The 22,866-nt window shown below is 52.4% G+C and overlaps 1 protein-coding gene and 1 long non-coding RNA gene across 2 annotated transcripts; one reads left to right on the top strand and one right to left on the bottom strand.

Annotated features, from left to right (window-relative positions):
* Nucleotides 1–1,215: 1,215 nt before the first annotated feature.
* On the bottom strand, nt 1,216–5,140 carry LOC142071237 (uncharacterized). Its single transcript, XR_012667323.1, has 2 exons — nt 4,881–5,140; nt 1,216–3,499 (listed from the first exon to the last, which is right to left on the bottom strand). It is a non-coding gene; the product is annotated as an uncharacterized LOC142071237 (long non-coding RNA).
* A 2,756-nt stretch (nt 5,141–7,896) lies between these two features.
* LOC125631122 (cathelicidin-3-like) lies at nt 7,897–13,021 on the top strand. Its single transcript, XM_048837339.2, is given in 4 exon segments — nt 7,897–8,070; nt 9,615–9,725; nt 11,869–11,952; nt 12,844–13,021. Coding segments are annotated over 4 exon segments (459 nt in total). The 3' UTR covers nt 12,934–13,021.
* Nucleotides 13,022–22,866: the final 9,845 nt, after the last annotated feature.

The following is a 22,866-nucleotide window of genomic DNA, read 5'->3' as shown; positions in this document are numbered from 1 at the left end:
GATCAGGGGTTTTAGACTAGTTTGCACTGCACTTTCAATATATAATTCTCTCCCCTCCGACCACCCTGGCCCAGCTCCCCTCTGTAAATGTTGTTTCACCTTCTCCGGTGAAAACAAAAGTCTCAAATATCGACAGAATTGTGTATTTTCCATATCCAGTTTAGTTACCAAGGTGCAGTGGGAAAAAATATTGGGATTCTGGCTTTAAAATTAATAAATTTAAATCCAACATTCTTCCCTTCCAGATGATGGATGCCAAAACACAAGAATGACAGGTTTCAGAGTAGCAGCCGTGTTAGTCTGTATTCGCAAAAAGAAAAGGAGGACTTGAGGCACCCACAAGTACTCCTTTTCTTTTTGAAAACACACGAATGTAATTCAATTTAATCAATTATTAATTAGTTACAATTACATTTAAAACTGATAAAAGGAAATACTTTTTCCACGCAAGGCAGAATTCTGGAGCTCATTGCCATAAGATATCACTGAGGCCAAGGGCTTAGCAAGATTCAGAAAGGAATTAGACATTTATAAGGCCAATGAGAATATCCAGACTGATTATAGTGAAGATTATAGAAGAAACAAGAGTTTTGGAAGGGATACAAACCCTCATGCTTCAGGGCATAAATCAGCCTCTAACTAATTGGGGCAGGAGGAAATTTCCCCTCAGAGTAGGATACCCCATAATTGTGCACTGTAGGGTTTCTTGCAATTTCCTCTGAATCATCCGGTACTGGCCACTGTCAGAGATGGCATCCTGGCCTTGGTGGACCGTTGGTCTGATCCAGGGCAGAAGTTATTTGTTGGCTAATCACAATTTCCCTCCCAGTTGCCCAAAGTGTATATTTTATACCCAGCGATCAAGGTATAAGGAACAACTCTGTACACTGCATTCTGAAAAGTGCTTAACACAGAGGTCAAAGGGTCTTCAACACCGAAGATACCTTGGTACGTGACTTGCTCAGCAAAGGCTCACACAATGCTTACAAAATGAAGGTTCTTCCCAGAGCTGGGTTCAAATCCTCATCCTCCTGCTTCTATTTCTGGATTGTCTTTTTTGCCTCTTGAGGAACAAATATCTCTCAGCTCCTTTAAGAAAGAAAGAAAGAAAGAAAGAAAGAAAGAAAGAAAGAAAACCCTGCTAGGGGGCTTATTCCTTCACCCACTTACTCCCCTGGTCCTTCTCGCATGAACAGAGAGCAACAATACCCTAAGTCCAAAGGTGCAAACAATTCACTGTTTATTGGGGTGAACTTCCAGCAAGCATGATTCCAGTTTCCTTCCTTAGTGTCCCCTTTCCTAGCTCTGACACCACAGAGCCTTACACCCGTGTCCCTGTTCCCATTCCTGCCCTTAGCCAAACATGATTCTAATTTCCCCACCCCCATTCCCTGTTCCCATTTCCCCACCCCCCCACTCACACACTTCCTGATTGACTGCAGACTGTATAGTAAAACTTGAGTTCTGCTTAGCTATACCTTAACCAATCATTTTCCTGAAATTTAACTAACCAATCCTCACATATTGTAACATGATTATGTAACCAATTATATCCCACCACCTCAATTAGTTTACAGCCAGCAAAATTAATTATACAGCAGACAGAAACAATCAGAGAACCAGACAGAGACCATGCAAATAAACAATAGCAAAGTGTGAACTATAATGACAAAAAGAAAAGGAGTTCTTGTGGCACCTTAGAGACTAACCAATGAAGTATGCATCCGATGAAGGGAGCTGTAGCTCACGAAAGCTCATGCTCAAATAAATTGGTTATCTCTAAGGTGCCACAAGTACTCCTTTTCTTTTTGCGAATACAGACTAACACGGCTGTTACTCTGAAACCTGTTATAATGACAAAACAATACAGAAGTGAGGATTTCATATCCCAGCTATTGATAAGTGAGTTCTTGCCAGACAGGATGCTATCAAATTAAGTTTCCTTTTACATCTTCTAGGCACTTCCCTTTCTCTGGAGGCGACAGGCATTATCAGGACAGGATTGTATCCTAACAGCCCAATAGCACCTTCTGTCAATGTGACTAGTTTGGAATGTGAGGATCTGACCATTCGCTTCCCAGCTTATGGCTGCCTCTGCTGCTTAGCCAAAGATCTTAGCCTAAGCACAGGGCCTCAGACTGTCACAGTAAGAGAAGGACCTTACACCGGCAGAAAGTGATTTTGATTCTTTCTTTTATACCTCTATAACTAGCCAAGTGATAAAAATACACCTAAATTCTTAGAGTATTGACCTTTACAGACAGACCTGAATATCTATATCCTAACACTCCACCCCATTTTTTTCTTTTTCTTTTTCTTTTGGGATCCTCCTGGCCAGGTATCCCTGGAAAAGCATAGGACATATGGCGACACATTTCCTGATAGGGCCAGGCATCAAGGTGGACGGTGTCGATATTTCATTTGTTCCACTGCCCCTTGTGTAGTATTGTGCCCTGCACCTTCTCTCGTACGGGCATACCACACCTATTCCAATTAGTGTTCCAGACTTCCCATTAGAGTGGGCCCGAGAAGGTTGGGTCCGGGTTGTCTAGTACACTGTAGGGTTTGGAGGGCTTACTACATTACTTATAGGTTATCTCCATATGCAACGTAACACAAGTACAGTTAACAATTCAAAATCCACAGCAACTCCGAGTCCTGACCACTGCAGTATGGTCCAACATCCGAGACACCCCCAAAACACTGCCTCTCCTCCTTCGACAGGGTCAAGACTGTGTGTGTCCAGTTGCTGGCAGTTGCAACAAGCTGCCCCTGCAGGTTTTGCTTGCTTTTGTCCATATCATAAGTCCATTGAATGTTCACAGAGAAATGGGATATTGTCCAAACCAGCTTAACCACTTGGTATGGAATCAGGCCATAGGCTCTGATTTGATTATTCACAGCAATAAGATTCACTGATCCATTTGTGCACCAAAGTCCAGATAGCAGCATATAGATGGGTGTAGTTTGGTTATGGGCTGGTGTAATTGTGCCCTCAGTAATATGTACATTCCCAGCAAAACACCTTATACAGAGTACACCCAATTGTCCACCCCTTGCATAGGCCATTGATTCTGCTTCTCCATAGTCATAGGAGAGTGGCATATCCAAACATCTTCTGTTGATTTACACTATTTTACACACACCCCCATTAATTCCCAGTGAGCTCCTCCCCTTCTCATTATTTCCATAGGGCTTGTGGGGACCACCTTAGTTGCCATTCCATTTCCAGGTACCACGGTAGCTATTACACAGGTGTTGGCCTCCTAGTTGAGCATTTTGCATTCCCATACACATCTTCCCCCAGGGTCAGCCTTTTGAAGCCATCCCCCACCCATGTCATGAGATTTTCTGTTCATTAAAACACAACAATGCTAGCAACAAGACAAACACCACAGACAAACACAAAACACAGATCCATGGTATTGTGGGTTATTTTTCCGCTGGTGCCAGCTTGCTTGTAGAGTGTCTGAAAAACAAAAGAAACAATTTCCACCCCCTGGTGGGGACAGATTATTGCTTAATAATAATAATAGCACTTTATTTTACAAATTTCCTTGCTAATTGCAGGAAAAACAGAAGTATTACCTCCAGGCTGTCCTTATTTTGTTCTATAGTCAGGCTAGTGAACTACCCCACTCACTGGTCATTTATGAAATTCATGAGGTGGTGTACCCCAGTTTCCCCTCTTGTACAACAGACCATGTTTGCAATAGTTTCTCTGCTGTACCAAGCATTAAGTTTATTCTCAGGTAATAGCTGACAGACAGCTTCAGATTTTAGTACTACACACAAAATTCGTTTTTGCCTAACATCCCTTGCACTGTGATTACTCTTTTTTACACAACTGTACCCCGATTACACTTCCATCTTGTACAACTAGACACAACCAGGGGTAGCCAAGTTAAGTTCCAATAGAAACCCCTTACGTCCTTTAGTGATTTTGATTACATTACCCAATACTCAAATAATTTTGATCAGATTATTTCTCCGCCTGCTGCCTGCAGCAGTCCCTTATAGACCATTTCTGTGGGAAAAGGGCCCATTTTCCTTCAGAATAGCTGTAAAGCCTTCTGGGTACAGAAACATAGTGGTGGTAGTAGCCATTCTACCTGACCCCCTTGGATAATTTAATGACCAAGCTTCCATCCAATGTGACTGCACAGAGTTGCACATACAGTTACATTTATATAACTGGGTTTTATCATTAAACAAAAACTTCCTTCTTGTAACACCACAACTGTTACTCTTTAACATCTTCACAACAGTTACCTTTTACCATTTCCACAACCCCCAAATGTTTACTTTCCTGCAAACCCTGTATCATCAATTCCTGCAAAAGCTATTTGTAACTCACTTCTTTCAATCACTTACTCCTACATTTAGTTCTTTAAGGTAGTGCAATTTGTCTGTAACAACTTAGCCACCAAGTACAATTATTGCCACACAGCTGCCTTAACCTGTGCTGTCTTTACCGTGACACTGTTCAAAGAGGCAGTAAAACATTTGTCTCCATGGATGCCCATGGATCTTTTACTCCAAAAATTCCAGTGGAATACAGCAGACCTCCATCATACTTTGTCCAAAATAACCAAAAACAGCTCACATAAGTATCCAAAGTACCCTCCATTAAAGCTTCAGAAAAACAAAAGTGTGGAAAGGCAGGAGGAGAGATGGAAAGAAACCAATTAAGCCTGTCAGGTCAGTTTAAAGTATAGGCTACCAGCAGCAAATTAAGTAAACCGAGAAAAAGAAGAAGGAAAAGAAGAAAAGGACATAGCTAGCTCTGAGCCAAGAGTAGGTTCCCTGGGTTGAAACAGTCGGGAACCCTTATCCCCAGGTTCTCATCCTGGCTCTGGAAGAAGAGTGGGAGTTGTTACCTGCTCCTGCAAACCCCCTGCCATTTTGCACTTTGAAACTTTTTTTTTTTCTTCCCCTTCTTTCTCTCCACTCCCCCAGGACCAAGTCCCAGCTCCAGTCTCTAAAGGTCGTCTGTTAACTCTGCTTTTGACTTTAAACCCTGTTGTGCCAAATCATCTTTAACTACCCCTAACTAATTTATAACCCTCCAGCAGCCCTTGCTGAAGCAGCACCAAACTTGATAGATTCCTGGCAGCTTCCCATAATGCTGCCCTTACTTCAAACCTCTCACAAGCAGACTGAAGAGCCTCCTTTCCCTGGAAGGCATCTAGTCCCCATGTGCAGGGACCTTCTTCCGCTACCCATATACCAAGGAGGGTGGGCTCCTCAGCCACCCCCCATCCCTCTGGGTCCCCTAACACTTCCTCCATTTCCTTTTTAATCTCATCCCAGGTTGACCCCAGCACCTGGTATGGGCCCTGGTTCTTCCTTATCCATTTATCCAAATCCTTTACCCTGGCTTGCCAGAACCCGCAACTACCATCACGAGAATTCGCTATACCCCCTCCAAGCAGCTGCGCGGACTGTTGGGGAGGGGGACTTACAGGCTGCCACTCACCTATCCGATACTATCTATATCCTAACACCCCCACCAAAAATAGCTCAAATTTGGCTGAATCCTATGGACAAAAGAGGAATTTATTTGCTCTTCTGAATGTAAAAAATACTGCCTTACTAGTTAGCACTGGAAAGAAAAAGACATGCCGTGCCATTGTGCAGCAGTGGAATGGAATTTCCTTTCATTGCTAAGGTGAGAGCCGTGATAGATATCGCAACCCCACACAATGGGTTTGCGAATCATCGTGTCTTAAATTTATGTATCACTGTAGGCCGGGTATTGTATGCAACTCCCGGGGAGGGTTACCAACAACTCCTCCAAGAACCAAAAACAGTGCGGGGTGATAAAAGTGAATCACGTAGGTTGTAAACATCCCCTGGGGCTTCCATATACTGGTTCAGACTGGGTTTTCCAGAGGCCAACAGCCAAAGATCTAGCAAACGACCAGGACCTTCTGTTCAAGGAGGCCCCAACCTTTGCAGAAGAATTGGAAAGACTTTGGCCCATTAGGGCCCAATAAAACTGATAGGCATCTCCTTGTAGGGTTAGTGTGTGTTTACATCTGTTTATTGTTTATTATCTGTTTTCTCTGTAATGCTTTTGCCTCACAAATAAAGATGCTTGCTTAGAAGAGCTGTAACTGTTTATAGCTTGCCCAGTACTGAACTTGTAACTGCTGGCAATACACTGTTCATAGCCCTCGGAGACAGCAAAGCACAGGACTGGCTGGTAGGCAGGCTGGCTTGCTGGGAATACCACAGTATAAGGCAGGGAGTTGTGCAGACTTAAAGTCCCAGCTCAGAAGGGAGCAGGACAAGGGTCCCTGCCCAGAAACAGGTGATAGCTGAGACCCGACTGGGCATTCTTAGAGTGGACTATGGAGTCGGGGGGGGGAATACAGGTGTAGTTACCCTGAAACTGTGACAAGAGTGCATAACCTTCTCTATGCTGCGTCTTACTCTGAACCTGGCAATTTCCCATCCACTGATTGTAACTATAACCCAAGGCTGCTGGAAAATCGCTAGAAGGCTTCCAGTAAAATTCTGAATCGGATAATCCATCTCCTCTCTGCTCAGTACTGGGCAGCCCAGGCTTCCTGGCTACATACCACACCAAAGCCCTTGAAAACTTGCCAGAATGGGGCCTCACTAAGACACTGCAAGTTTTCCGTTGGTGCTGTTGAACTGCTGCGATAGAAACACCAGGCATTCAAAATACCCTCTTACCATCTTCAGATAGATCACCGCACTCTTACTCTTAACCTGGGCCCAGGTTGCCCCTCCTGTGTGAAAAGCCATGGGTCAGGGGACATTTTCTGAGGAAATCTCCATGACGATTCCCCTGGGAAAACCAGTGGGGCCTGCCCCCAAACCTGGGGAATTTATAGGAGCCCCACTCTGGGGTAGGCCACTGGCAGGATGGCACCATTAGAGCTCTCTCCTCCCAGTCAACTTGGATTCCACCCCCTCCCCAAGAGAGGACCCAGGCCTGTACAGAGAACCCTCCACAGAGCCAGGATCCCCCTGGACGGTGGGATCCCCCAGAGGATGGTGCCTCCAGTATTTAAATTAAATGGCTACTGGGGATCTGATTTCTTTGCTGGTCACTAGATGACCTCCTGAGGTCCCTTCCAACCCTGATATTCTATGATTCTATGATAGTTAGGTATCCCCAGCAAACCAGTTATTCAGTCTTTTTGTCTTGGGCCTGGTCTACACTTAAAAATTAGAGCAACCTAGCTACGTCACGCAGAGCTGCGAACAATTCCTTGCCCTGAGTGGTGTACTTCGGTCAGCCTCACCCCCTGTGTAGAGGTGGCTAGGTGAAGGGAAGAATCCTTCCATCAACATAGCTGCCACCTCTCACCGAGATGGTTTAATTAATTAGACAGAAAAACCCTCTTCCATCGATGTGGGAAGCATCCATACTAAGGTCCTACAACGGCACCACTTCAGCAGTTGTCGTGTAGACAGGCCCTCAGACAGCTATTCATAAATGTCAGTGACCGTGATTAGAATAATGACTATTAGCAAGTACAAGCCGGTCACCTCTGCTCTTCTGTCTTACCCCGTTATTTGTAATGGATGCAGTTCAAGCTGTGAGAGGCTGTCCATTTTCTGGTTGCAGCTGTGGGATGGGGGAGTGGGTTTTGTCCCCTCAGTTGATTTTTTTGCTCCCCTTATTGCACTGACAGATACACGGCAAGGTTTCGAAGCCCCTCTCTTTGCAGGCACCGGCTCGCTGGCTGACAACGCTTTCCTGTGGGAGAAGGGGAAAGCCACAGCTTTGAGGAAGAGCGGCACGCAGAATGAATAAGCCAATCATTCCCCCTTTGCACAAGGCTGCTGAAGAGGCAATGTATATAAAGTGCCCAGGCACTGCACTCCCACCTTACCTTGAAACAAAGAGGACCAAGGATGGCGAGCTGCTGAGCGGACCTGCTGCTGCTGCTTACCTTGGCCACTGCAGTCCCCGTGCAGCCCCCTCAGCCCTACGAGAAGGCCATTGCCCGGGCCATCGACTTCTACAACCAAGGACCGACGGTGAAATACGCCTTCCGCCTCCTTACAGCCACCCCTCCGCCTGAAGTGGTGAGTACTGAAGGGTTCCCTTCGCTAGCTGCTGTTTGAAACCCAGGCAGGGACCCGGTGAGACATGATTCTCCCTGACCCTGGGCCCCCGTCCCCTCTCGCCCGGATCACTCGGGGCCTGCTCTGTAGCCCGTGAAATAAACTCCAGTGTGGGTTGGATCAGACCCGCTGGTCTTTCGCTGTTCTAACAACGCTGAGAAGCGGTGTGGGCCGGTGGCTGAAACACAGGATTGGAACTGGGGGCCCCTGGATTCTCAACCTGGCTCTGCCACTGACCTGCAGTGTGACCTTGGGCCTGTCCCATCCTTCGGCTGCCTTGTGTAGTTAAATGATAAACTCCTTGGGGCAGAAATCTCTGCTTGTTTCTCACTATATGCATGCACAGGAATTAGCTCAATGGTCCCCCCCATCTTAGAGGAGGCCGCTAGATGCTAACAACAGTGACGACCCTCTCAACTTTGAGACTTCACACTCCCCCAAATTTACAACTCAGCAGCAACCTCCTAAGGGCAACCGGTCCCACTCCACTAATCAACCTGTCCTCAATAAGAATATCCAGCTCTTATCTAGCGCTTTGCATCAGTAGCTCTCAAAGGAGGCCAGTAGCATCATCCCCACTTTACAGATGGGGAAACTGAGGCACAGAGAGGGGAAATGACTTGCCCAAGGTCACCCAGCAGGCCAGTGGCGCAGCCAGGAATAAACCCCAGCTCATTAGGAATTAATGAAGCCGGGATTGCTTTCTATCCCCAAAACAACAGACACTGAAATAAAAAGGCATTTCAGAAGGGTTAACAATGGCTGGTCGTGGGTGGTGGGGGTGCTGGTGGAACAGGATTAGCCTGACATACTGCACTCAGGTAGACACTGTACATAGAGCATTACTGAAATATTCAAAGCTGGTTGAATGGTGCAGTTCTGTCCTACCAAATCCTCAGCGCTACATCTCAAGTAAATGCAACATTCATCCCACACTAATGAATACCAGTGGATTGCTTCAATATGCATTTATCACATCACATCTGAGATAAGGATTAGACACAGACATAGAGACTAGGAACAACAGGAGTTATATAAATTGGGGTAAATTTGTATAAAGGGTACAAAACTTTCCTGTTTCAGGGTTTAAGCCAACCACTACCTGCTGGAAGTTATGGACACCTTTCCTCTATGGCAGGTTATTCTGTAATTGTCCAGTAGGGGACTTTGATACCTTCCTCCGAAGCGTCTGGTATTGACCAATGTTGGAGACAGGAGACCAGAGTAGCTCACTGGTCTGATCCACTATGGAAATTCTCACAAGTAAGCTCACTGCAGAACATTGACACAAGGCTATCCTCTGCCTCCATCCGCCACATGATACCTTGCTTCATACCCAGGGTTTCAGTGGGACTGCTCGTTTAAGGGCACCAAGGTTGGGTCCCAAAGGCTCAGGCTGCATTTGGTGCATGCCATCGGCTGCTGAACAAAGGCAGTGGTTGAGCCCAGCGTGAAGCTACTCACCATGAGACGGTTATCTTGTTCCTTTACTGGTTTTCTCTTAGGCCCAGGGCACCATATCGAATACTCTTCAGCTGAACTTCACCATCATGGAGACCACATGCTCAGCGTCAGACAAAGCTCCTGTGGAGCAATGCGCCTTCAAAGAGAATGGGGTAAGGAACAGCTCTGGGGGTGGAGATATTGCCATGTTCTCTTGTTTAGCGCACCTCTGCTGTGATGGGCAACAAGCTCTACTGAGTCCCTGAGGGCTACAGTGGACACCTGACAGGCTTTCACTGCCTTTGGCTTTACATTGTGATGTTATGAACTATAAAGATCCAATGAATCATCACAGAACCTGCTGAGCCAGATTCACTGCTGTAAATGAAGCTGCAGGTTTCTTTTGCTTGTTCCAGCAATGAATTTAGCCCCGTGAACAGGGGTGCTGGAACAATTTGAATAGTGAGGGTTCTGACAGCCATTGAACCAAACTGTGTAATCCCTGCATATAATGAAAACCACTTCAAACCAGGGGGAGCGGCAACCCCCCCAGCACCCCTATTCCAGCACCTATGCCAGTGTGATACTCACAACTCAGAAAGATCTGTTCTCAGCTTCAGTCAGGTCTGTCAACCCACCAGCCCTAGCAGGGGGAAAAATTATGCTGAAGTTCAGGGAAAAAATGTCTGTGACCCAAGACAAAAGATGGAAGCCCCGGAACTAGAGATTCTGAAAATGGGGCAGGACAGAGGGTTAAAAAGTTCCTGGAGAGAACAAATGACAGGGAAATGGACCAAGTGATGTACTGGTTCTCTGCCACCTCTGCCCTCTGGGATATATGTGTGTTTGTTTCAGGTGAAGGGAGGGATGCAGATTCCCAAGGGTTTGGCAAACAATTTCACAGCCAGAATTTCAAAACCAGCCTTTCGTTTTGGGCATCTCCATTTGTGGGGTGCTCAGCTTCAGGCATGCAGACACCCAAAGTTAGGCACCTGACATTCATTGTTAGGTCCCTAACTAAGCATTTGACTTTCAGAGGTGGCGAGTGCCCACTTGAAGCCCCAGTCGAAGTCAATATGAGCTATGGGTGCTCTGCACCTCTGGGGAAAAAAAGCACAACACAGACCCACAGTTCCTAACTTCCCCGAATGTCTTCAGCAGTCCCCAGACTGACTGAATATCAGAACAAAGGGAAAGAGCCAGGGAAGATCAAATAGAAACATATGAAAGAAGTCAGTAAGTAATGCCAGCTGCTGACCAGATTTCACCTCAAACTACAGCAGCTGCATGGTCTAGTGGACAAGGCAGTGACACAGGGTGACCAGATAGAAAGTATGAAAAATCGTGACGGGGGTGGGGGGTAATAGGCGCCAATATAAGAAAAAGCCCCAAATTATCAGGACTGTCCCTATAAAATCAGGACATCTGGTCACCCCACAGTGACAAGACACAGATTCAGTGACTTAGCGCGACAGGAGGGGTGAGGTCTGATCCATACGTGCCTGAACACCTGCTTCCAGATGTGAGTGGTGGGGTGGTTTCCATCAGGAGAGAAGAGGAGGGTGGTTTTTCTGCTAAACGGATCTGTTTTGAGTTACTGCACCATGTGCTACAAGCCGAGAGAAGCACCATTCTATTTCTTTCCATTTTCGCACAAGAACCAGTCAAACAGATGAGCAGAAACAAGACCCTCCTCTCTCCCCATGGAAACCCCCCGCATCTAAGAGCAGACATCCAGGAACCTGTAGATCAGACCTCAGCCCCCCTGTGGAAATCAGGTACGTCAACACTGCAGCCGGGAGGTGCCATCGCGGCATGGACTCCAGCCGGCTTGGCTTGAGCTAGATCAAAGCGAGCTCGAATAACCGCAGCAGCCAGGGTGGCTCTGGCTAGCGGCTCCCGTGTGATCCCAGGGTCACTCAAGCGATGTCTGCACTTACAACACTACAGTGGCACCGCTGAAGGGCTGCCCCTGAGCTGCTGCAGTGCTTCAGTGTGGACAGCAGTGACGGGCAGGGTTCTCCTGTCGCTGTCGATAATCCACCGCCCCAGCTAGGGCGAGGGAAGAATTCTTGCACAGAGGGCCCAGCACAGAGGGCTAGGTGGGCATAACTACATCTCTCAGGGATGTGATGTTACCCCGAGAGACGTAGCTACGCCGCTGTAAATTTGCAGTGGAGACCAGCCCTCAGATTCCCCTAGATCTACCTAGATCAAAGTGACCTGGGGTATCCCTATGTGAGCTGCAGCCATACCGCCCCAACTGCCGTTTAGACAGACTCTAAGCTTTTGTCTCCTCCTCTTCCTCCCTTGCAGCTGGTCAGAGACTGCTCAGGACACTTCTCCACCCAGGAAGCATGCCCTGTCCTTGCAATCACCTGTGACGTCGCCCCTCCGCAGGTGAGCTGTCCAACCAGATGATTTGGGGGGCGAGGGAGGGGAGAACTTATACCTTGAACGAGTGGGGCTGGGGCAGCATCTCCCCAGGGTGAAAATGCCACTGGGACATCTCCTTCTGCTTTGGGTACATTCACCTGAAAATACACCTCTGCCAAACACCTCCCCCTACCTGGGACCAAGACACCCCAAGGAAGGCGGATGTCCGAGATGGCTCTTTGTCACTGCACGGCCAGGTCTAACAAAATGAGTGTGTGGGTTTCAGCAGAAGATCCCCTTAACCTCACACTACAGACATTAGGTCCCATGTTGGCTTCCCCTGTCTCCCCACAATAGGATCTGCCTTAGCTGGGATGGGTCAACCCTCAGTCTAAGCCGTAGAGCCTCATCCAGACATCAAGTGAAGTCCATGACAGTCTTTCCATTGAATTCAATAAGCTTTGTTTCAGGCCTGGAGAGAAAGTAGTACATGATTTGTATCCCCATAACGTTTCCCCAGAATATCAACCCTCCAGCTGGGAATCCCGGTTCCTCCCCAGCACAGACCCCATTAGTGTGGTGTCATCCAGCAGCCAAGAGAGCTTTCCTCCTGAAAGCGAGCCCTTTCCCCAAGTGCCCAGCAAGAGCCCCAGATGCTATGGCAGTTGCTTCTCCCGGGACGTAGAATTCCAGCCATCCCTTCCTGGCCATTCCCAGCTCCTCTTGGTCTAGCTCCAGTCTCAAACTCAGCTCCCCAGCAGGGGCTGCACAAAGCATGTTAGAATAGGCCTCTCCCCTCACCCCCCAAACCAGCCCTCAGAGATTTGGCAAGGTGCAGATGATGAAGTGGAACACCATTAGAAGCCAGGTAGGTCTCCGTGGAGATGCTAACATACTTCGTTTCCCCCCATACAGCCCGTTCGCGTCACCAGGTGGTGGCCCCTTGTGCGCTTAGGCGCAAAAATCATCGGTCATGGCATTTCCTTTTTCCACTCGAAGAATTAATCCAGAGATTGAGGAGGGGAACGCAAGCTTGTCAGACCTGCCTGTGACCCACGCTGGAAGCTTACCAGGAATCAAGGCGCAAGTCAGAACCGCCTCAGGGATCGCACTTTTCCTCGTGGCCTAGCTACCCCCTTAGTCCAATTGCATCTGCTAGGGCTTCTCTGTACAATAAACGGCTGTTCGCAGACCCATATGATTGTGCATGTTTCCCCTCACCCCTCACCTTTCCACACTGCCGGGAGAAGGGGCAGGAATCAATCCCCCACCTGTGCTTGCGGGCAGTGGAAAGCCCCCATTAGGCACTGAGCTGCCCCTCTTCCCCGGCCCATTGCCAGGGAGGGACAGAAGCCCAATGCATGGAATGACTTTAACATCTGGACTTCAAGTCCAGCAGGGAGCTGAGTCACCACGCTAAACCCAGCACGCGGGCAGAGCCAATGTAAGAGGCCTGTACCCTGGACTCACCCAGCTTAGTGACATGGACCTTGGGCACCTCTTGCTCCCATCACTGCAGCTCCAATGGTGCAACCAGCCACGCCAGGGCCCACAAAGTTATGGGGGCCCAACCAGGGTCTGATTTCAAATGCAGGAGTCCCAGGCTGGAGATCTCTGGGGATTGCACCCCTGACTGGGTGGACAGGACCCAGGCATCTGGCAGCCTGTATACCCACTGCCTGAAGGGTAATCAGATCATAGATAGATAGAACCCAGGCGTCCGTGATCCGGGGGGAGGGCTGTCTGTGCTGGTGCTGCAGGGGGCTGCTGGCCATGGGGTGCTCCTGGATCTAGCCCACGTGTGTTCCTGCCACTACCAGCAGTTACGCCACCATGCTCCACAATGGAGAGAAGCCCCGGAGGAGAGCAGGACCCGCCGGCCATGCGGGGCAAATGGGGTGGCTAAGATGGGGTGGGGGGGTCTGTTTGGAGTGGCTCCAGGCATGAGCAGCCAGCAAGGACAGATGGGGAAGCCATGGTGGCACCGCAGCACTGGGAACAGGTGGGGGGCCCAGCAGGCAGAGACAGGGGACACAGGCCCCCCTAGAGATGAAACACAAGGTAAAAGCACCGGCTCCTTTGTAGGGGGTGGAACGGGGAGGGGGGAGTTAGATTGGAGCCAGAGGGGGACAGGTTGGCTAGATTGTCGGGCTCAACGGGTAGTGATCAATGGCTCCATGTCTAGTTGGCAGCCGGTGTCAAGTGGAGTGCCCCAGGGGTGGGTCCTGGGGCCAGTTTTGTTCAATATCTTCATAAATGATCTGGAGGATGGTGTGGATTGCACCCTCAGCAAGTTTGCGGATGATAATAAACTGGGAGGAGTGGTAGATATGCTGGAGGGCAGGGATAGGATACAGAGGGACCTAGACAAATTGGAGGATTGGGCCAAAAGAAATCTGATGAGGTTCAATAAGGATAAGTGCAGGGTCCTGCACTTAGGACGGAAGAACCCAATGCACAGCTACAGACTAGGGACCGAATGGCTAGGCAGCAGTTCTGCGGAAAAGGACCTAGGGGTGACAGTGGACGAGAAGCTGGATATGAGTCAGCAGTGTGCCCTTGTTGCCAAGAAGGCCAATGGCATTTTGGGATGTATAAGTAGGGGCATAGCGAGCAGATCGAGGGACGTGATCGTTCCCCTCTATTCGACATTGGTGAGGCCTCATCTGGAGTACTGTGTCCTGTTTTGGGCCCCACAATACAAGAAGGATGTGGATAAATTGGAGAGAGTCCAGAGAAGGGCAACAAAAATGATTAGGGGTCTGGAACACATGAGTTATGAGGAGAGGCTGAGGGAACTGCGATTGTTTAGTCTGCGGAAGAGAAGAATGAGGGGGGATTTGATAGCTGCTTTCAACTACCTGAGAGGCGGTTCCAGAGAGGATGGTTCTAGACTATTCTCAGCGGTAGAAGAGGACAGGACAAGGAGTAATGGTCTCAAGTTGCAGTGGGGGAGGTTTAGGTTGGATATTAGGAAAAACTTCTTCACTAGGAGGGTGGTAAAGCACTGGAATGCGTTACCTAGGGAGGTGGCAGAATCTCCTTCCTTAAAAGTTTTTAGTGTCAGGCTTGACAAAGCCCTGGCTGGGATGATTTAATTGGGGATTGGTCCTGCTTTGAGCAGGGGGTTGGACTAGATGACCTCCTGAGGTCCCTTCCAACCCTGATATTCTATGATTCTATGATTCTAGGGGAGGGCAGTGGCAGCAGAAATGGGGGTCTGGACTGGAGCTGCTGAGGCTGGAGAAGGGGACGCATGGAGCTCAGGGGGTCTGGATCAGAGCTGGGTCCAATGCGGGATTGGAGCAGCTGAAGGGATCTGAGGGGAAGGAGCTGGGGGAGGGCTTGTGGGGGCCTGAACCAAGGCTGGGGGGTGGATCAGGGAAGTGGGGTCAGGAGGGGAGCTAAAAGGGTCTGGGGCAGGGGAGATGAGATCAGGGCTGGGAGAGCCTAGGGCTGGGCTGATGGAGGCTGGAGAGGGGTTGAGGGAGAGCTGGGGATGGGGCGGGGGCTGGAAAGGGGACCGGATTGGGGCTCTGGGGAAGTGAGCCAGGAGCTGGGGGGGCTGGAGGATGGTTATTAGTTACTGTACTTGTACCGCCTTTGCACCCAGAGGCCTCCAGCGACATCAGGGCCCCAAGGCGCTAGGTGCTGTACAAAACCAGCTTGAGCAACGGGCTCTGCTCAGAAGAGCTGACAGGCTGAATGGCCAAGACAGACAAAGGCTGGGGGGAAAGGAGGCGCCATTAGCCCCAGTTTACAGAGGGGGAGCTGAGGCCCCAGGCCAGACAGGGAGTCTAGGACCTAGACTTCCTGATTCCCAGCCGTGTGCCTTACCCCCAAGACCAGCCTTCCTTTCCTAAAGGCTGGAGGAGCTAAGGGTCTGCAAACTGACTCCTAATTGGGGTGGCTGTGCAGGGGAGTCTCCCTCCTTTTGGCATGTTGTTACTGGCTTTCCAGAGGCTGCTTTTGGGGGTGGTTCTGTGACTGGCCCTCCATCACTGACCTGTCATTGCCCCAGGCCTTGGACTGGCCCCTCTCTTCCCCCAGGCTCGGCTGCCGTCAGGCCGAGCGACTCTCCCCTCCTGGGGTCATACGGCTATGAAGCCAGCCGTCAAAGGGTCTGGTTCCCTGAATGTGCTGCCCCGTCATATCAGAGCTCAGTGGTGGTGAGCAAAAGGGCTCCCACCAGCTGGGGGGAGCAGAGTGAAACGGGGTGGGCGGGGAAGTGGGGTCAGCTCGGCGCTGGCCCAGCCGAGGGGGATTGGGAGCTGGGGGGCAGCAAAGAGGAGCTCCCTGATGACTTGAATCCCTGCCTGAAGGCCCCTCTGAAAGTGCTCCAGCCTCTCAGCCCCCCATTGTGCCTGCCAGGCAGCCCCACGTCAAAGGGTGGCCAACCCCTGATGCTGCTTTGGAGAATGGGTCCACATGGAAGGGACACCAGCCTGGGCTGTGGACCCAGCACTTGGAAGATGGAAACGCAGAGCCCCCATTGCCCCCAGGGAAAGGAGCAAGAGGCAGGAAGAGAACCCCGGGCCTGCGGGATTGATTTCACAGCATGATTGTCCGTTATCCCCATCTCTCAGGGACACCATGGAGGATTCATTGCAGCCCGGGGTTTGGCTTCCCCCTTGTGGCCGTGTTAATTATAGCTGGTATGGGATGGCCGTGATGAGACACGGAGTCTGGAGTCTGCAGCATCCGGGGTACTTGGCTCAGTGCTCCCGGGATGGCCTGAAAAACACCCCGTGCTGCATCCAAAAGGCTTTACTCCAGCACTGCCATCACTAGGTTGTTATGTTCTGGGGTCCTGAGAGGCCCCAACCAAGAACAGTGTCCCATTGTGCTAGGTGCTGTACAGACACATAGTAAGAGAGTCCCTGTCCTGAAGAGCTTACAGTTTAGAGAACACAAAGTGAAGGAGGGGAAACAGAGGCAGAGAGAAGATCAGCAGCTGAGCCGGCAGCAGACCCCAGTTTCTCTGGCTACTAATCCAGCGCTCTATCCCCTGGACCATGCTGCCTTCCAAGAGCCACCAGCGCTGGTCTGGTCTTTCTTTCCTCCACAGCGGGGGGCCGCAGAGCTCATTGGGACTCAGCTGTGCGACATACTGAAACTAAACGCTGTGTGGACCTCCCAGGTCACCCAGCGCTGCTCCAAACCGAACTAGCTGACTGACGTTTGAGCCGGTCTCCGAGCAAGCCGCAGCACGGGCCACAGGCCCCGTGCATGGTCTCAGCGTCTTTCATGGCAGCGGGGCTTGTCTGAACGATGCCAGCTGTGGTGAGACCCAGGGAGCGGGGCTGATGCACGTGTCCCAGTGGAGACCCGGGCGGGAGGATCCCTGCAGCAGAGACAGAGGTGAGCTGGAAACAGCAGCAAACAGCACTGGGAAGGCAATGACTCAAGTCAGGCACGCTAAGAATTCAGGCTGGTTCACCCTTGGGCAATGAATCACGCTCCCAGGAACATTCCTGGGACAGTGCAAGGCTCCCTGACAGCCTCTCTGATGAATCCCAGGCAGGGTGAACTTACCCGGGATCCCATCCCGTTACTGACACGGGAGGCCATTGCACTTCCCCGATGAGAACAAGACACAGTCCTGGGGCTTTAGATTTCAATCTAAACACTCATTAATTACTATTAAGGTCACACCCAGAGGTCCCATTCAGGATCCACGTCTCATTGGACTGGGCCTGTTCACACACCAAGTAAAAGACAGGACCGGCTGTGAAGAGACTAGTGCCATAGAGTTCGGGGCAGGATCTGAATTCCTTGGGCTTCCTTGGGATTTTACTTTAGGTTCATCAGTACTATTAATATTAGCTCTTATTCAGGGCCGTTAAGGGTCTCTCTCTCTCTCTCACTCACACACATGCACACAAGTTGGCTGAGTGGCAGCTGATTTGCTTTGCAATAAGCGAAGCTTCCTGTGGGAAGATCACTCAGGGACCCAGAGTGAAGATCCAGTGACTCGAAGTTGAAGTCACTCATGTTAACTTGTGTTAACTCTCCCAGGAGGGGAGAGTCGCTCGACCTGACGGCAGCCGAGCCTGGGGGAAGAGAGGGGCCAGTCCGAGGCCTGGGGCAATGACAGGTCAGTGATGGAGGGCCAGTCACAGAACCACCCCCAAAAGCAGCCGCTGGAAAGCCAGTGACAAGGTGCCCATTTTTAACAAAGAGGGCAGCCGAGCTCTGGAAGAGCTTACCCAGGGGATGTGGTGGATTCTCATCTCCCAGAGCCTCTCAGTCAAGAGTGGCCATCTTTCTGAACGGCCGACTCTGGTTCAGTCACAAGCTACCAGGCTTGGTGCAGGAATCGCTGAGTGAAAACCCCTGAAACCCAAGATGGAGTCTAGAGACATGTGGTCTGGCCATATGCCCTTGTACAGTCACAGCAGCCGTTACTTGGAGGCCGTCTGTCATGTTCTCAGGCAGGCTCCCCGGGTGGGAGATAAGCTTCTCTTAAGGCCTATTGTTTTTTCTTCATGGCTCATTGCCCTGAATAGGCCCTTCCCCAGCAGCTGTCTAGACTGAAAGCATCTTGTCTAGTGGGCATTACACAGGTGTAACTACATTTGAAATACAGATACATGGTCAATATTCATAACTTCAGATACAAAAATGATCCATGCATACAAATAGGATAATCACATTCAGCAAATCATCACTTTTCCAGTGACACCTCACATGACTTACCTTGCATTATAATTATGTCATAATCCTATCATAATAATATCACTGCGAAGAATATTGATTGCAGTGTCACACCAGACACCTGGGAAATAATTCTCTGGAGTAACTCAGAGCCCAGCCCATCCAGTGTCCCGTTTCCAGCCATTGGTGATATTTGCTACTATCTGCAGCTGCAGATCGGCTACATGCCACTGGAGGCAGTCTCATTGTACCCTCCCCTCCATAAAATCATCAAGCTCAGTTTTGAAACCAGTTAGGTTTTTTGCCCCCACTGGGAGTTGTAGGAGCTAAGACAGTTTGTAAACAGGTGGAACTTAAAACCCTCCAAATCCACAGGTGAACGCAGCCCAATGTTTAGAAAATTCACAGATCCGGATCTAAATTTGAAAGCTGTTTCCAATCTGCATCACAGGCCAAACCCAACCCCTCGGTAGGTCCAAGGGCCTCTGAGCGGAGGAAGAATCAAACTCTGGATTCGACCACCCAATGCTAACGGATAATACAGTAAAGCAGTTTCACAGGACACTTCCCCATGGCAGGAATTCTGCCCCTGTTCTTCACTCGTCCTCACTTATCCTGGTTTCACTCTAACAACACAAGGAATTCAGGGCCAGGTTTTCAACAACACGTGCCATGGAAAGCGGGTAAGTGCCCATAAAAACATGATTGGCTAGCAACTGCTGAGCAGAATGACCCCATTTGTGTGCGCACTCATCCATGCAATTCATTATTGATCCATGCAATTGCAGGAATGCACATGTGCCTAGCTTTCTGGAAATCAGGCCCTGATCCCTTACAGCAATGAGCACCATCCCTCTAAGGGCAGGCGAATATGCAGGAGATATTGCAAATTCTATGGGATGCTGAAGCCCCGGTTGCATTTGAGCAAGAAGGGGAGGAGTGTCTATTTCCACATTCAGCATTCGAGAAAACAACCCGGACAGTAATGCTGCATGACATCTGGGGTGCGGGCCCCACCATTCACCTGCCTGGGGTTCTGTTCGATCTTAAGTTTTACAGAATGGTGGAAGGAAACAGCACAAGATATGTGCCCTTGTTGCCAAGAAGGCCAATGGCATTTTGGGATGTATTGCCACCAGATCGAGGGACGTGATAATTCCCCTCTATTCGACATTGGTGAGGCCTCATCTGGAGTACTGTGTCCAGTTTTGGGCCCCACACTACAAGGATGTGGAAAAATTGGAAAGCGTCCAGCGGAGGGCAACAAAAATGATTAGGGGGCTGGTACACATGACTTATGAGGAGAGGCTGAGGGAACTGGGATTGTTTAGTCTGCGGAAGAGAAGAATGAGGGGGGATTTGATAGCTGCTTTCAACCACCTGAAAGGGGGTTCCAAAGAGGATGGAGCTCGGCTGTTCTCAGTGGTAGCAGATGACAGAACGAGGAGTAATGGTCTCAAGTTGCAGTGGGGGAGGTTTAGGTTGGATATTAGGAAAAACTTTTTCACTAGGAGGGTGGGGAAGCACTGGAATGCATTACCTAGGGAGATGGTGGAATCTCCTTCCTTTGAAGTTTTTAAGGTCAGGCTTGACAAAGCCCTGGCTGGGGTGATTTAGTTGGGGACTGGTCCTGCTTTGAGCAGGGGGTTGAACTAGATACCTCCTGAGGTCCCTTCCAACCCGGATATTCTGTGACTCTATGTGCTGGGTTTGTGTGAGGACAGTCATCTCTCTATAGCTGGTGCTAGAGAACCTAACCCCCTAATGGATTCGTAACCTCTGTGGATCAGGCGGCAGGGGACACATGCTGAACAGCAGAGCACATCTGAGAGGCATAGGCCTGCCGACGAGGGGAGGGCAAAAGGGGCAATCACCGGGGTGGGCCAAAGGGCTCCTAGGCGGGCGCAGGGTGTTACGAGCAGTGGCAAAGGCAGCCGAGCAGGTATGTGGAAGCCCTGGCTGTCATAGGTGCCGAGTTTCTAATCTGCTGGGGGGGCGGGTAGCGGCTCCCCCGGCTCCGCCCAGTTCCCCGCACACGCACCACCCCCGCCCTGCTTCTTTCTTCCCCTCGCCTCTTCCTGCCCCCACCTGGCCCCATTCTGCCTCCTCCCCTGAGCACGCTGTGGCCTCGCTCCGCCCCCCCAGTGCCTCCAGATGCCGTCAAAGAGCTGATCCGCGGCAGGCCGTATGCACTGGGAGGGAGCGGGAAGCGCTGATTGGCTGGGGGGAGGGAGAGGTTCTGTTGGGGGGCTGACAGTGGGTGCTCAGCACCCACCATTTTTTCCCCTATGGGTGCTCCAGTCCCGGAGCACCCACGGAGTCGGCGCCTGTCCTGGCTCTGCCGGAAGACCGCGCTGGGCACCAGAAGTGCAGGCGCACCAGCCGCCCCACGGGGCCCAGCTCCTGGCGTGGGTGCACCAGCCGCCCCACGGGGCCCAGCTCCTGGCGTGGGTGTACCAGCCGCCCCACGGGGCCCAGCTCCTGGCGTGGGTGCACCAGCCGCCCCACGGGGCCCAGCTCCTGGCGTGGGTGCACCAGCCGCCCCACGGGGCCCAGCTCCTGGCGTGGGTGCACCACCCGCCCCACAGGGCCCAGCTCCTGGCGTGGGTGCACCAGCCGACCCACGGGGCCCAGCTCCTGGCATGGGTGCACCAGGCCAGCCGCCGCACGGGGCCCAGCTCCTGGCGTGGGTGCACCAGCCGCCGCACGGGGCCCAGCTCCTGGCATGGGTGCACCAGCCGCCGCACGGGGCCCAGCTCCTGGCGTAGGTGCGCCAGCCGCCCCACGGGGCCCAGCTCCTGGCGTGGGTGCGCCAGCCGCCCCACGGGGCCCAGCTCCTGGCGTGGGTGCGCCAGCCGCCTCACGGGGCCCAGCTCCTGGCGTGGGTGCGCCAGCCGCCCCACGGGGCCCAGCTCCTGGCGTGGGTGCGCCAGCCGCCCCACGGGGCCCAGCTCCTGGCGTGGGTGCACCAGGCCAGCCGCCGCACGGGGCCCAGCTCCTGGCGTGGGTGCGCCAGCCGCCGCACGGGGCCCAGCTCCTGGCGTGGGTGCACCAGCCGCCCCACGGGGCCCAGCTCCTGGCGTGGGTGCACCAGCCGCCCCACGGGGCCCAGCTCCTGGCGTGGGTGCACCAGCCAACCCACGGGGCCCAGCTCCTGGCATGGGTGCACCAGGCCAGCCGCCGCACAGGGCCCAGCTCCTGGCGTGGGTGCACCAGCCGCCGCACGGGGCCCAGCTCCTGGCGTGGGTGCACCAGCCGCCGCACGGGGCCCAGCTCCTGGCGTAGGTGCGCCAGCCGCCCCACGGGGCCCAGCTCCTGGCGTGGGTGCGCCAGCCGCCCCACGGGGCCCAGCTCCTGGCGTGGGTGCGCCAGCCGCCCCACGGGGCCCAGCTCCTGGCGTGGGTGCGCCAGCCGCCCCACGGGGCCCAGCTCCTGGCTTGGGTGCGCCAGCCGCCCCACGGGGCCCAGCTCCTGGCGTGGGTGCGCCAGCCGCCCCACGGGGCCCAGCTCCTGGCGTGGGTGCGCCAGCCGCCCCACGGGGCCCAGCTCCTGGCGTGGGTGCGCCAGCCGCCCCACGGGGCCCAGCTCCTGGCGTGGGTGCACCAGGCCAGCCGCCGCACGGGGCCCAGCTCCTGGCGTGGGTGCACCAGCCGCCGCACGGGGCCCAGCTCCTGGCGTGGGTGCGCCAGCCGCCCCACGGGGCCCAGCTCCTGGCGTGGGTGCGCCAGCCGCCCCACGGGGACAAGCTCCTGGCGTGGGTGCACCAGCCGCCGCACAGGGCCCAGCTCCTGGCGTGGACACCAGGCCAGCCGCCCCACGGGGCCCAGCTCCTGGCATGGGTGCACCAGCCGCCCCACGGGGCCCAGCTCCTGGCGTGGGTGCACCAGCCGCCCCACGGGGCCCAGCTCCTGGCGTGGGTGCACCAGGCCAGCCGCCCCACGGGGCCGAGCTCCTGGCGTGGGTGCAGCAGGCCAGCCGCCCCACGGGGCCCAGCTCCTGGCGTGGACACCAGGCCAGCCGCCCCACGGGGCCCAGCTCCTGGCGTGGACACCAGGCCAGCCACCCCACGGGGCCCAGCTCCGGCCCATCCTGCACGAATCAAACCCCAGCCATCCCGCTGCAGGGGGCCCATTGACTGTTCTGCCCTGGGGCCCGGAATTGCTGTCAGGGAGCCAGGAGAGGCACCTGGGGGTTTTCAGAGCAGGAACAAGAGCCTGCAAAATTTCCCTTAGCAGCCCCAGGAACAATGTGTGTCTATTAGCTTACTGGCACCGCAGTGGT

Source organism: Caretta caretta, chromosome 2, assembly GCF_965140235.1.
Source record: "Caretta caretta isolate rCarCar2 chromosome 2, rCarCar1.hap1, whole genome shotgun sequence".
Classification (NCBI taxonomy): Eukaryota; Metazoa; Chordata; order Testudines; family Cheloniidae; genus Caretta; species Caretta caretta.
The sequence above is the reverse complement of the archived record's forward strand: the minus strand, read 5'-3'. Positions and strand labels throughout refer to the sequence as shown.